Source organism: Chlorocebus sabaeus, chromosome 26, assembly GCF_047675955.1.
Source record: "Chlorocebus sabaeus isolate Y175 chromosome 26, mChlSab1.0.hap1, whole genome shotgun sequence".
NCBI classification, from domain to species: Eukaryota; Metazoa; Chordata; class Mammalia; order Primates; family Cercopithecidae; genus Chlorocebus; species Chlorocebus sabaeus.
Genome location: NC_132929.1, coordinates 47,818,581 through 47,833,130, shown reverse-complemented (window position 1 = coordinate 47,833,130; position 14,550 = coordinate 47,818,581). Strand labels below are relative to the sequence as shown.

The 14,550-nt window shown below is 37.9% G+C and overlaps 1 protein-coding gene across 15 annotated transcripts in view; it reads left to right on the top strand.

Moving 5' to 3' along the window:
• Positions 1 to 14,550, top strand: part of MYO9A (myosin IXA) — a 308,489-nt gene that overhangs the window by 87,780 nt on the left and 206,159 nt on the right. For 14 of the 15 annotated variants that reach the window (XM_008016030.3, XM_038010113.2, XM_008016029.3 and 11 more), the window contains 3 exons: positions 610 to 672; positions 7,074 to 7,173; positions 8,884 to 8,940. In XM_008016030.3, coding sequence (XP_008014221.3) covers positions 610 to 672; positions 7,074 to 7,173; positions 8,884 to 8,940 — 220 coding nt within the window. The remainder of the gene's footprint in view (positions 1 to 609; positions 673 to 7,073; positions 7,174 to 8,883; positions 8,941 to 14,550) is intronic. The other variant, XM_008016036.3, reaches the window with a different exon arrangement.

Below are 14,550 nucleotides of genomic sequence, written 5' to 3'. Positions count from 1 at the left end.
ACAGGAGGTGGAGCTCAGCTTTGCTCAGTTGCTGGCCGCTTGCCTCCTGCTGTGTAGCCCGGTTCCTAACAGGCCAACCACTATGAGTCCATGCCCTGGGGCTTGGTGACCCCTGTCTTCTGTGCCTAATTTATAAATTAAACTTTGTCATAGGCATGTATGTATAGGAAAAAAAAACTCAGGCCAGGCACCCCTATAATTTCAGCACTTTGGGAGGCTGAGGTCAAAAATTATTTGAGGTCAGGAGTTAGAGACTCACCTGGCCAATCTTGGCTCCCTGCAACCTCTGCTTCCCAGTTTCAAGTGATTCTCCTGCCTCAGCCTCCCGAGTAGCTGGGACTACAGGCGCCCGCCACCACGCCCAGCTACTTTTTTTTTTTTTTTTTTTTTTTTTTAGTAGAGACGGGGTTTCACCGTGTTAGCCAGGATGGTCTCGATCTCCTGACCTCGTGATCCGCCTGTCTCGGCCTCCGAAAGTGCTGGGATTACAGGCTTGAGCCACTGCTCCTGGCCAATAGTATTCTTTTTACTTCTACACTGTCTCCAAATGTTTGTATACCTTATATTAGACTTTATTATTTATATCAACCAATTTTATTTTTCTTGTAGTGCCTATGTTGAAAAATACCTACTGGAGAAGTCCAGACTCGTTTATCAAGAGCATAATGAACGGTACGTATTTTTATTTGTGTAATTAGATGAAGTTAACATTTGTATCATGCAGATTGACTTTTAAGGTCTTTGTGTATTATGATCCTTAATTCTGTTTACGTCATGCATAGCTTTATGCGTAATTGCTATTTCTGTCGTGGGCAGAACTTTGCAGTTTTTCAGAGGCTGCTAGGAGATCTTTATTTGGTATATAGAACTATTGCAAACTGTCAGAACAAGTAAGTAGTTTCTCAGTTGTTCCTCATTCCTCTTGGTGAGCAATGTACCTCGGGACTTTTCTCCCATTTCCTTAGTGTTCTTTTTCTAACTTGAGAAAAAAATTTTCAATAAAGCTCTTAACTTGATTGTATTACTTGAGGTATACAGGTCTTTAGAGATGATATATGTGGTATCCTTCAGATGGAGAAATAAGATAGAGAAGTAAATTAATGATTTGTTTCATCCTGCAGTGAGATTTGGTTAAGAGAGGGTTTGACCTACATTCAAATATTGGATATGCCTTGGGCATCTCACTTAACTTCTCTGCTTCTTGTTGATTTATTCCCATTTTACAGATGGAAAACTATTAGTAACTTTTTCTAACACATTTTAATGATAATGAAATAAGGGGATATAACTCTTATTTCCTTGGTTTTGGAGAATGAATGAGAGGTGAAGATCCAGTTTTTACAAACCAATTCTCCAGAAGAGTTTGCTAAGGATTGGGTTAATTCTTTAAACGTTTGGTAGAATTCACCAGCAAAGCCATCTGGTTCTGACTTTTATTTGTGTGAAGTTTTGATTATTAATTCAAACACTTCAGTTATTATAGATCTGTTCAGACTTTTTGTTTCATCTGTAGTCAGATTTGGTAGTTTTTATCTTTGCAGGAATTTGTACATTTCATCTAGGTGGTCTAATTTAATGCCAAAAAGTTGTTTTATAGTATCCCTTACAGTCTTTTTTGTTTATGTAAGATTGGTAGTAATGTTCCTCTTTCATTCATTCCTGAATTTGATTCTCTGTTTCTTTCTGTGTCTGTCTCATCAGTTTAGAAAAAAGTTTAATTTTGAAGATGTTTTCAAATAACCAGTCTTTAGTTTCATTGATGTTCTCTCTTTCCTTTTCCTGTTTCATTTATTTCTGCTCTGATGCTTATTATTTCCTTTATTCTGCTTGCTTTGGGTTTAGTTTGCCTTTTTTTCCTAGTTTCTTAAGGTGGATGGTTAGGTTATAGATTTGAGATCTTTTTTTTATTGGGTTTACAGTTATAAAGCCCCTCTAAGGACTGCTTCAACTGTTTTCCAAGTATTGGGTAGTGTTTCGTTTTTGTGCATCTTGGAGTGTTTTATAATTTTGCTTGTGACTTCTTTAACCCACTGGTTACTTAGGAATGTGTTGTCAAATTTCCATGTATTTGTATTTTGGAAATGTGATTTGTTATTTCACTGCAAAGTGTTTGGAGTAGTTGTATGATTTCAATCTCCTTAAATTATTGAGGCTTGTTTTGTGGTAGACTACACATGGTCTACCCTGGAGGATACTCCATGTGGACTTGAAAAAACATATCCTCCTTATGTTGGCTGGAGTGTTCTATAAACATGTGTTAGGTCTAATTGGTATATAGTAATTTTGAAGTCCTGTTTTTCTTGTCCATCTTCTGTCTGATTACTTTCTTCAATATTGAAAGTGGAGTATTGCAGTCTCTCAGTATTATTGTTGAATTGTGTACTTCTTCTCTTAGTTATATCAAGTTCTTTTTGTGGCCGGGTACACTGTCTCACTCCTGTAATTCCAGCACTTTGGGAAACCAAGGCAGGTGGATCATTTGAGATGAGGAGTTTTAGACCAGCCTGGCTAACATGGTGAAACTAAAAGTACAAATACTAGCCAGGTGTGGTTGCATGCGCCTGTATTTCCAGCTACTCGGGAGGCTGAGTCAGGAGAATCACCTGAACTTGGAAGGTGGCGGTTGCAGTGAGCCGAGGTCTCACCACTGCACTCCAGTCTGGGTGGCAGTGCGACACTCCGTCTCAAAAAAAAAAAATGTTCTTTTTGCTCAATGTTTTTTTGGGCTCTGTTCTTAGACACACATATATGTTTTTTAAATTGTTATATCTTCTTGATGGATTGGCCCTTTTGTCATTATAAGATGGCCTTCTTTGTCCCTAGGAACAAGTTTGGTCTTTAACTTTATTTTACCTGGTATTAGTAATAATTAGTAATTATTGTTTTATCTGGTATTCTCTAGCTTGCTTTTGGATATCGCTTGCATGATATCTTTTTTCCTCATCTTTTTATTTTTAACCTATTTGTGTCTTTGAATCTAAAGCTTATCTCTTGTAAACAGTATGTAGTTGGACCATACATTTTGTTTTTATCCATTCTGCCGTTTATCTACCTTTAGAATAGAGCGTTTAATGTATGTATACTTAATGTAATTATTGATAAGGTAGGATTATTAATACCATTTTGCTGTTTGTTCTCCATATGTGTTAACGATTTTTTTTTGTTGTTCTGTTATTCTATGCCTGCCTTCTTTTGCATTAAATAAATGTTTTCTAGTGTACCATTTTAATTTCATTGGCATTTCTTTTTATTATTTTTTATATTCTTATTGGTTACCCCGGGTATTGTAGTTAAAATCTTAACTTATAACAATGTTGTTTGGAATACTGACAACTTAATTTTGATAGTATACAACAAACTTTGCTTGTATGTTGCTCTCTTCCTTTCTTGCTCCTTTGTCCTGTAACTGTTATGCAAATTACTTCTTTATGGTGGTACATCCATCAACACATTTATAATTACTGCTTTATGTAATTTTTCAAGTTTAATAGGAAAAAAGTGTTATAAATAAAAAATAGGCCAGGTGCAGTGGCTCCTGCCTGTAATCCCAGCACTTTGGGGAAGCCAAGGTGGGCAGATCACTTGAGGCCAGGAATTCAAGACCAGCCTAGACAACATGGCAAAACCTTATCTCTACAAAAATTAGCCAGGTGTGGTGGTGCACGCTGGAGTCCCAGCTACTTGGGAAGCCGAGGTAAGAGGATCACTTGAAACGAGATAGAGGTTGCAGTGAGCTGAGATTGTGCCACTGCCCTCCAGCCTGGACAACAGAGTGAGATCCTGTCAGTCAATCAATCAATGAGTTAATTAATTTATACTGTCTTTTGTATTTGCCATTGTTCTTTATTTCTTCATGTTTAATTGAATCTTGTCTAGTATCCTTTTATTTCAGTCAGAAAAATGAATTACCTTTAGTATTTCTTGTAAGGCCCATCTGTAGCTGTGAAGTCCAAGTTTGTTTATCTGGCAGTGTTCTAATTTCTCCTTTATTTTTCCTGGATATATACTTCTTGATTGACATTTTTTTTTCCTTTAAACATTTTGAATACGTTATCCATCTGCCATGGTTCCTGATGCGAAATCAGCTGTTAATCTTACATTAGGATTCCTTGATGAGGAGTTTCTCTCTTGGTGCTTTCAAAATTCTTTGTCTTTGCCTTTGAAGAATTTTGGTTTGTCAAAATGTGGATTTCTTTGAGTTTATACTTTCTAGAGTTCATTGAGTTTCTTGGATGTGCAGATTAATGTTTTCCATCAAATTTGGAGAGAGATTTTGGCAATTGTTTTTTCAAGTACTCTTTATGTCCCTTTCTTATTTCTCCTTTTAGAACTCCTAGTATGTATAGGAGTCTTTTTTTCTTTCTTTTCTTTTGTTTTTTGTTTTTGTTTTTGTTTTTTTTTTTTTTGAGACAGAGTTTCATTCTTGTTGTCCAGGCTGGAGTGCAATGGTGAGATCTCAGTTTACTGCAGCCTTTGCCTCCCGGGTTCAAGTGGTTCTCCTGCTTCAGCCTCCTGAGTAGCTGGGATTACAAGTGCCTGTCACCATGCCCAGCTTTTTTTTTTTTTGTAATTTTAGTAGATATGGGGTTTCACCATGTTGGCCAGGCCAGCCTCGAACTCCTCACCTCATGTGATTCACCCACCTCTGCCTCCCAAAGTGCTGAGATTATAGGCGTGAGCAGCCTTGAACTCTTGACCTCAGGTGATCCACCCACCTCTGCCTCCCAGAGTGCTAGGATTATAGACATGAGCAACTGTGCCCCCCGTGGGAGTCTTTTTAATGGTGTCCCACAGGTCTCTGAAACCTTGTTTCTTATTCTCCGTTTTTTTTCTTGTGTTCTTTAGACGAGAGTCTGTTAACCTGTCTTCATGTTTGTTGATTCTTTCTTCAAGTTCACTGGTTCTTTCTTCTACCTACTCATATTAGCTGTTAAGCTCCTCTAGATACTTTTTCATTTCAGTTATATTTTTCAACTCAAGAATTCTTTTTTGATTAATTTCTTATGAGTCCTGTATATTAGTCTCTATTTGGTGAGATAGTGTTCTTATATTTTTCTTTAGTTCATTAAATGTAACTTTCTTTAGTTCATTGAACACGTTTAAAATAGCTGATTAAAATCTTGTAAGTCTAATGTCTGGGTTTTTTCAGGGACAGTTATTAATACTTTTTCTACTTTGTATCGGCTATACTGTCTTTTTTCTTTGCATGCCTTATAATTTTTGTTGTTGTTGTTGAAAACTGGATTTTTTTGGCTGAGTGTGGTGACTCATGCCTGTAATCCCAGCACTTTGGGAGGCCAAGATGGGTAGATCACCTGAGCCCCCATGACTTCCGAGACCAGCCTGGGCAACATGGTGAAACTCTTGTCTCTACAAAAAATACAAAAATTAGCCAGGTTGGGTGGTGCACACCTGTGGTTCCAGCTAGTAGGGAGACTGAAGTGGGAGAATCACTTGGGCCTAGCAGGTTGAGGCTGCAGTGAGTCGTGAGCATGCCACTACACTCCAACCTGGGTGACAGATACCTGTCTCAAAACAAAAATTTTTTTTTTTTTTTTTTGAGACAGTCTCGCTCTATCACCAGGCTGGAGTGCAGTGGTACGATCTCGGCTCACTGCAACCTCCGTCTCCTGGGTTCAAGTGATTCTCCTGCCTCAGCCTCCTGAGTTGCTGGGACTACAGGTGCATGTCACCATGCCCAGCTAATTTTTGTATTTTTAGTAGAGACGGGGTTTCGCCATGTTGGCCAGGATGGTCTCCATCTCTTAACCTCGTGATCCACCCACCTCAGTCTCCCAAAGTGCTGGGATTATAGGTGTGGCCACCATGCTCGGCTGAAAAATTGGATTTTTAAAATAATATAATGTGGCAACTCTAGAAATGAGTCCTCTCCTTACCAGGGTTTGATGGTTGTTTTTGTTCCTACTGTTTGTTTTGTGACTTTTCTGAATTAATTTTATAAAGTCGATATTCTTTTTTGAGTGTGGCTATTGAAGTATCTGCTTATTTAACTTAGTTGTCAGGTAATAACTTGACAGAGATTTATTTAAATGCTTGGAAACAATAAGCAAGTCTCTCACTCTTTGCCACAGGACTCTCTATGTATATTGTTCCATGCCTCCAACACTCAGCTAGGTATTTTACAAATCTACCTTAGCCTTTATTTTCTGCTTGTGCAGAGGTTCAGAGTTAACCGGAGGTGAGAGTTTATATTTAATCTGTTTTTTTTCTGAGAGCACATACAACCCTGGGCATGCCCACAGGGTTCTGCACACATATGGCCTTCTAGATTCCTAGAAAATTTATTGGAGGTTTTCAAAGCCAGTATGAAGATCACATTCACCAGCTTTTCCTTTTAAGTTTCTTAATTAGCCTATTGTTTGTCCCAACTTTGATCCACTGCTTTAGGAAGTAGGCTGTTCAGCCTCAGTTTCTATGGATGCTTCTGGGGAAAAGATCTTTGCACCATGTGAAGTCTGAATGAATCTCCTAGAGTCAGTCGTGAATATGGCTGCTTACAGGGACCCACCATACAGTTCAAATAATGGTATTTCTTAGGGAATGAGGCTTTGAACAAGCCCAGAACCTGTTCTGACCCTTCTGGTAGCTGCCAGGCTTCTGATCTCCAAGTTTGCAGGCTGTTGGTTTTCAAGGGGATGCAATAGGGCAAGTTAAAAACACTACAAAGCCATTTTTTAATTGAGATTTGGCTCTTTTTATTGAGTAAACACTCTCTGGGTTGTTGCAAGGTTTTGATTAGTTTCCACAGTTCTGAAAAGGTTAATTATGACAGATTTGCCAGATTTCTCATTGGTTTTATGGAGAAGAAAATTTTCAGAGGTCCTAACTTTGTTAATTTTGCTGCCTTCATCCCTCTCTCTTGTATTTTTTGAACAAAAATTGAACATCATTCAATTTTTAGGAGTTCTTAAATGCTGAATTTATCACATTTATGTTAAAAAATGAAGCAAAGCTGATACATTTTACTAATTACTGTTTGCTTCCCCCCTCCCCCTGTTAAATGATAACCATAAATCACACATTATAAAACTGTACTACTTTGTTTCCCACAGGAACTATCATGTATTCTATTACCTCCTGGCAGGAGCAAGTGAAGACGAGAGATCAGCATTCCATCTTAAGCAACCAGAGGAATATCATTATCTCAATCAGGTGAGAGTTCATAAAAAGCATTTTGAAGTATAGGGCAGTATTAAATTTAATGCTTGAAAAGTGTCTTTTTTCTAGTACTTACTTTCGCAAATCTACAAATGGATATTAGCTAGCATTTTCATACATGTACTCTACAAATTTACGTGATGCAGTTCTCAAATTTGAGGGTAATTACCATCCTCATATAAATGTTAAAAGCTCAGATAATGTATGTGCTTTTTCATTTTCTGTGAAATTCTTTGGGAAAAAAAAAACTAAGCTGTTTATTGATACTTCTACTCTATTAGAAAAATGCTTTACTTTTACTAAAGTGATTTGCCTTTTACAACCCCAGGATATTAAATGTTACTAATGATTAATTCTTGTCCTTTGGTAAGGATTACTTGAAACCTAATTTGCATGTTTTGAAGTCTCATACATGTACGTCTTTGCATGTTACTGTGACATTGACTTAGAGTATGACTGTTCAGAGGCAAATGACTTAGAGAATTTGGATCTTTCCTCAAAACTCAAAATTCGTCCCTAAACTTCCACATTAAGGAGTAATTCTCACTTTTCATTACATTGACTTTACCACTTTTATTATTTCTCATAATAACAAAAATTTTACAACCAACATTAATGGAATTAGTAAAACAAACAATAGATCATTTAAATAATAGATTGTCTCCCCTTATTTTTCCATTGTTGGAGGCAAGATGTAATGTCTATGGAAAGAAATTATTTTATGACAGTTAAAAAATCCTTATGAAGGTTTTGTAAGCAAATTGACACTAGTGATGGTTCAAAGATAGCAGTATATATTTAGGGTTGTGAAAGTTATATCTTTGGCTGAGTGCAGTGACTCACACCTGTAATCCCAGTACTTTGGGAGGCTGAGGCGGTTGAATCACCTGAGATCAGGAGTTCAAGACCAGCCTGGCCAACATCATGAAACCTTGTCTCTGCTAAAACATACAAAAAAATTAGCTCGGTGTGGTGGCGCATGCCTGTAATCTCAGCTACTTGGGAGGCTAAGGCATGAGATCGCTTCAACTCGGGAGGCAGAGGTTGCAGTGAACCAAGATCATGCCACTGCACTCCAGCCTGGGTGACAGAGTGAGACTCTGTCTCACAAAAAAAAAAAAAAAAAGGTTATACCTTTGGCTTTCCCCAAGATATACAGTGTGTTGCATTAACTGTTATTTCTTAATTTTGAAACTGCATATATTAATATAAACTAATGACTTTGTATTAATATAAGTAGCTTTTCAAAAATATTTGCTAATTCAGCTTGTGAGTTTTTTCCTCCCCAGTTTAAACTATTTGTATTATATTTGAGTGATTAAAGATTTTCTTTTTTATAAAGTAATGATCTCATAAATGAGCTGATAGTTAATATTAGAGAACTCTGGAATTTTGCTCTTCTTTCAGATCTTTTTGTAATTAATGACTATAATATATTTCTGTCATAATGTCAGTATTCATAGGATATGGGACTCAGTTTATATAAATAACAGTCACTGGAGCCTATGGTATATATGAGTTGGGTAGTATAGTATACAGTCTCCCAGAATGTGAAAATTTACTTCATTATTTCTTGTTTTATGCTGCTATGTAAAATAACTTTTCAATGGATAGCAGCAGTACTACCTGCACACCACATCTAAGAGATCATTAGAAAATTGTAATAACCATTAATTCTACCTAACTAATCTGCCTTACTTTCAGATAACAAAGAAACCCCTCAGACAGAGCTGGGATGATTATTGCTATGACTCTGAGCCGGTCAGTACAAGTACCTAAATATTCTGTGTTCCTGTCAAAGGGTCCTCACATTGCTCATTTGCATCCATCTGAAGATTTAGAATGCAAATCAGCTGAAATACAAATAATCCTAGGAAGGAAGATAAATCAGTGTTTCATTTCTTTTGAATGATTGATTTATATCTGTATAGTTTGTTGATTTAAAACCAGTTAATTTACTTTTTTTTGGATATTTTCTGGTCATTAAGACTTAGTCCACTTTCAATATTTTGACAAACATTAAATTGATTATATTCCTGATTCTTCAGCATTGCTGTCGATTTGTATGAACTATAGTTTTTTTCCCCTTTTATTTTTTAGTAGTTTCATTACTCACATACTACAAGTAATAATTATTGTTTATTTCAAAAAATTGCATCCTTTATGTTTTATATGTCAACAATCTTTACACATAATGAATGCATAAATTTTTTTTTGATTTTTTTTCCCAGTAGCAAGAGTCTGTAGCCTTAATAAAATTATCCAAAAATAAGTATTGAAATTCCTATAAGTAAGGTTTTTTTTTTAATTTTTATTTTTTGAGACAGAGTCTCGTACTATTACTGGAGTACAGTGACATGATCTTGGCTCCCTGCAACCTCCATCTCCTGGGTTCTAGCAATTCTCATGCCTCAGCCTCCCAAGTAGCTGGGATTACAGGCGTGCGCCACCAGGCCCGGTTAATTTTTCTATTTTTAGTAGAGATGGGGTTTCGCCATATTGGCCAGGCTGGTCTTGAGCTCGTGGCCTCAAGTGATCTGCCCAAAAGTGCTGGGATTACAGGTATGAGCCACTATGCCTAGCCTATTTTCTGTTTTAAATTGAGTGATTTAAGGGGATACATGATGTAATATAGAGTGAATAGGTAAATTTTGCTTTAATTTTTTAAAAATGGTAGTATTATATTTTAATAAGTATATATTTAAATTAGAGATAGAGTCTCACTCTGTTGTCCAGGCTGGTCTTGAACCTCTGGCCTCAAGTGATTCTCTTGCCTTGGCCTGTCAAAGTGCTGGGATTATAGGCATGAGCCACCATGCCCAGCTAAATTTAGCTTTATTTGTTATATTTTATGACAAGTTTGTAACTATAAAAAGAACACAAAATGTTTTTTAAAATTTTCAATTAAGTTCTAAAAAGGCTGAAAACACACACTAATCTTCCTATATCTATTAATTAACTAATGAATTAATTTATTAAATATTCTTTCTGAAAACATTTCTTAGTCCTTGCTTTAAAGAACCACAACTTTGATTCATGCTGCATGTTTGTAAACTTTGCTAATTGCAGAACTAGCCTATTTCACAGGTGAGAAGGATTAGTATACATGGATAATAATTTTTTTTTGATAAATTTTAATTGTATTACTATTATGTAACCAAGTAATTTTGGAGTTTAGATTTAACATTTTGGGGGAAAAAAAACACTTGACATTTAAATTTATAGATTCTGATATATTTTAACAGAAAAAATTTAAGTTGTTTTTTTTTTGGTTTTTTTTTTTTTTTTTTTTTGAGACGGAGTCTGGCTCTGTCACCCAGGCTGGAGTGCAGTGGCTGGATCTCTGCTCACCGCAAGCTCCGCCTCCCGGGTTCACGCCATTCTCCTGCCTCAGCCTCCGGAGTAGCTGGGACTACAGGCGCCCACCACCTCGCCCGGCTAGTTTTTTGTATTTTTTAGTAGAGACGGGGTTTCACCATGTTAGCCAGGATGGTCTCGATCTCCTGACCTAGTGATCCGCCCGTCTCGGCCTCCCAAGTTGTTTTGCCATTCTTAAGATGCTCCCCTTTTTCCTTTTTCACGTACTACACCAAGTGACCATGCCTCCTTGGAAAGCAGGTAGGGGACTGCAAACACATACTGCAAATAGAAGAGATCATCGGTTCTGAGCTTACAGTGAAGCCGTGAACTGATCTGCTACTTTTCAGAGGTAGTCTAAGTAATACTTAAGAATTTGGGGGCCGAGAGTACTGGCTCATGCCTATAATTCAACACTTTTAGAAGCTGAGGTGGGAGAATTGCTTGAGACTAGGAGTTTGAGACTAGCCTGAGCAACAAGGCGATACTGTATCTCTCCAAAAATTTAAGCCAGGTATAGTGATACATGCCTGTAGTTCCAGCTACTCAGGAGGCTGAGGCAGGCAGATTGCTTGAGCCCAGGCAGCCGCTACAGCGAGACAAGATCACACCGTTACACTGCAGCCTGGGTGATACAGGAAGACTCTATTTCAAAAAAAAAAAAAAAAAAAAAAAAAAGGATTTGCACTCTGAAGCAGAATGACCTAACATGAATATTGGCTGGTTTATTTTCCAGTATCATTTATTTAGGGGTTAATAATGGTCTTTAAGTTTTGTGAGTCTTAAAGTTGTGCATGTAAAGAACTTGATAGAGTACATAATCCTTAGTAAGTGCATAGCGAATGCTGTTGCCGCCATTTAAGTCATCATTACCCATCTTTCCCTTTAGAAGAACTTTGTAGCCATAATCTGCTCTTCCCTTAATAATACTTTCATCACCATTATCCATTTATGGTGTTTGAATATCTATTATAGTTTGAAATTTAATTTCTGATTGTTTTTCTTATGTTAATTAATAAAAGCAAACAGTCAGAGGATCTTTTATTCTTTCCTGTTAGCTCTTCCTCATAATATATTTGGGGACAAACTAAACTTTGTTTCCCTGTGAGTTATTAGAACTTACGTGACCAGCATCATAGGTAGAGAGGATTGAGGACTGTTCTGTTGTACTACATTACTTACGTATTTCGTGGAATTGTATAAATGGTCCCAAGGAGACCTATAGTTAGAAAATTGCTTTTTACAAGGGACCTGCTGTTGCCCTTTTATGGTGATTTAGTTCCATTTAAGGGTTATCCTATTAAATAAGCACAAACAGCAGTGTTGCATGGGGGAGAGCAGGGGATTTGGAACTACATAGATTTTGGTTTGGCCAGCCCTGTTATTTATAAAAATTTTTTTTTTAACCTTTGGAAAGTTATTTAACCTGTGACTCTCTTCTCTTGTCTGTAAATGTATATATAATTATCTCCTTGTGTTTTGAGGTTTCAGTAACTCTCATGGTGACTGACATGTAGAAGAATATTTAATAAGTGCTAATTTCCCCTCTTCAGGTGGTAATAATCTATTACCTGTCTTTTTATTTTTATTATTGATAACATCTCAACCTTTGTTTCTTCAATTATAAAATATGAAGAATGAATTAAATACTGGTAATATGTTGGCTGATGTCTGCCACTGTACCTTAAAGCTGATCTGAGGCTGGGCGTTGTGGCTCACGCCTGTGATCCCAGCATTTTGGGAGGCCGAGGTGGGCGGATCATGAGGTCAGGAGATTGAGACAATCCTGGCTAACACGATGAAACCCTGTCTGTACTTAAAAGTATAAAAAATTAGCTGAGTGTGGTGGTGGGTGCCTGTGGTCCCAGCTACTTGGGAGGCTGAGGCAGGAGAATGGCGTGAACCCTGGAGGCGGAGCTTGCAGTGGGCTGAGATCATGCCACTGCACTCCAGCCTGGGCAACAGAGCAAGACTCCGTCTCGAGAAAAAGAAAAAAAAAAAAAGCTGATCTGAATAACTTCAATGTAAAGGGTCAGCCAGCCTCACCAAATTCTTTTATTTATCTGAGCCTTGAATTTTAGGGTCCAACTATTAGGTAGGGTTTTAATGGTAATTGCCATAAGTGATAGTCTCAGGACACCTGTGTCCATCATGCTGCAGAGGGATTTGACCTGTATTATTCTGTGGAGACAAAGCTCCAACCTTGGTCACTACTACCTTTACAGGAATCCAAACATCTATAAATACCTGGAAGCTCATTTCCTATGTGGTAGACCTCCTATAATGCTTTCAGGGATCATGATGCAACTTGGGCAGGATACTCTGAAACCATGTTTTCATCTACTCTGTTTTAAGTATTTTTGCAGTGTAAAGATTCCTACTGCCAAAACCCATCTGTCAGTTTGTAAGTTTGTGGTCACACACTTAAACATTGTCTTTCTGGCTTTATTCCTCACCCTCCTCTGCCAGTCTGGTATAAGGTCTCCGCATATTGCACAACTTTCTCTGCGTATATTTTTTGATTTAAAAAGCACTTCACATCTGGCCAGATGCGGTTGGTCACGCTTATAATCCCAGCACTTTGGGAAGCCTAGGCGAGTGGATCACTTGAGGTCAGGAGTTTGAGACCAGCCTGGCCAACATGGTGAAACCTTGTCTCTACCAAAAAACAACAAAAAAAAATTAGCAGGGCATAGTGATACGTGTCTGTAGTCCCAGCTACTCAGGAGGCTGAGGTGAGAGAATCACTTGATCCCAGGAGACATAGGTTGCAGTGAGCCAAGATTGTACCATTACACTCCAGCCTGGGTGACAGAGTGAGACCCTGTCTCAAAAAAATTTTAAAAAAGCACTTAGCATCTTTTTTTCTTTTCTTTTCTTTTCTTTTCTTTTCTTTTCTTTTCTTTTCTTTTTTTTCTTCCCTCCTTCCTTCCTTCCTATTTTTTTTTTTTTTTAAATTTGTTTTTCGAGATGGAGTCTCACCTTGTCATTCAGGCTGGAGCACAGTGGCACGGTATCAGCTCACTGCAACCTCCACCTCCCAGGTTCAAGCGATTCTCCTGCCTCACCCTCCTGAGTAGCTGGGATTACAGGTGCCCGGCACCACACCCAGCTAATTTTTGTATTTTTAGTAGAGATAGGTTTTTACTGTGTTGGCCAGGCTGATCTTGAACTCCTGACCTCAGGTGATCTGCTCGCCTCAGCCTCCCAAAGTTCTGGGATTATAGGCATGAGCCACTGTGCCTAGCCACTTGTCTCTATTTCTTAAAATGGTACTTAAGAAATCATACATTTTTATAACTACCAGTGTAGAGTGCAGGACATAAACTGGAACAATTGACTTTGAAGGTTAGTAAAGACGCTGGAGATCACTTAAGAAAAAAGGAGATAAATAACAGGCTTGGTTGGAATCCCAGCTACACTATTAACAAGCTTCACCACCATAGGAGCAGTTGGCTTAAATTCTGAGCCAATGCTGCTGCTTGTGTGAAAGGCAATCATAACTACCACCAGAGGTTTTATAAGGATCAAATATAATATGGAACTGGACAGTGTCTCATGCCTGTAATCCCAGCACTTTGCAAGGCTGAGCTAGGCAGGTTGCTTGAGCCCAAGAGTTTAAGACCAGCCTGGGCAACATGGCAAAACACTGTCCCTTCAAAAAAATATAAAAATCAGATGGATGCTGTGGTGTACACCTGTAGTCCCAGCTACTCCTCAGGAGGGTGAGGTGAACCACTTGAGCCCAGGAGGCGGAGGTTGCAGTGAGCTGGGATTGTGCCACTGCACTCCAACCTCAGCAACAGAGTGAGCCTCCATCTCAAAGAAAAAAGAAAAAAAGACAAGATAGTATGATTTCTTAAGTACCATTTTAAGAAATAGAGACACAGTAGAAGAAAATATCTAATTTGACTCTTCTCTTTCTCTCCCTCACACCCACACTAATTGCCTACTGCATGCTAGGTTTATCCTAGGCATTTGTAAATGAGATAGTATGTCACCTTATAGAAAGAG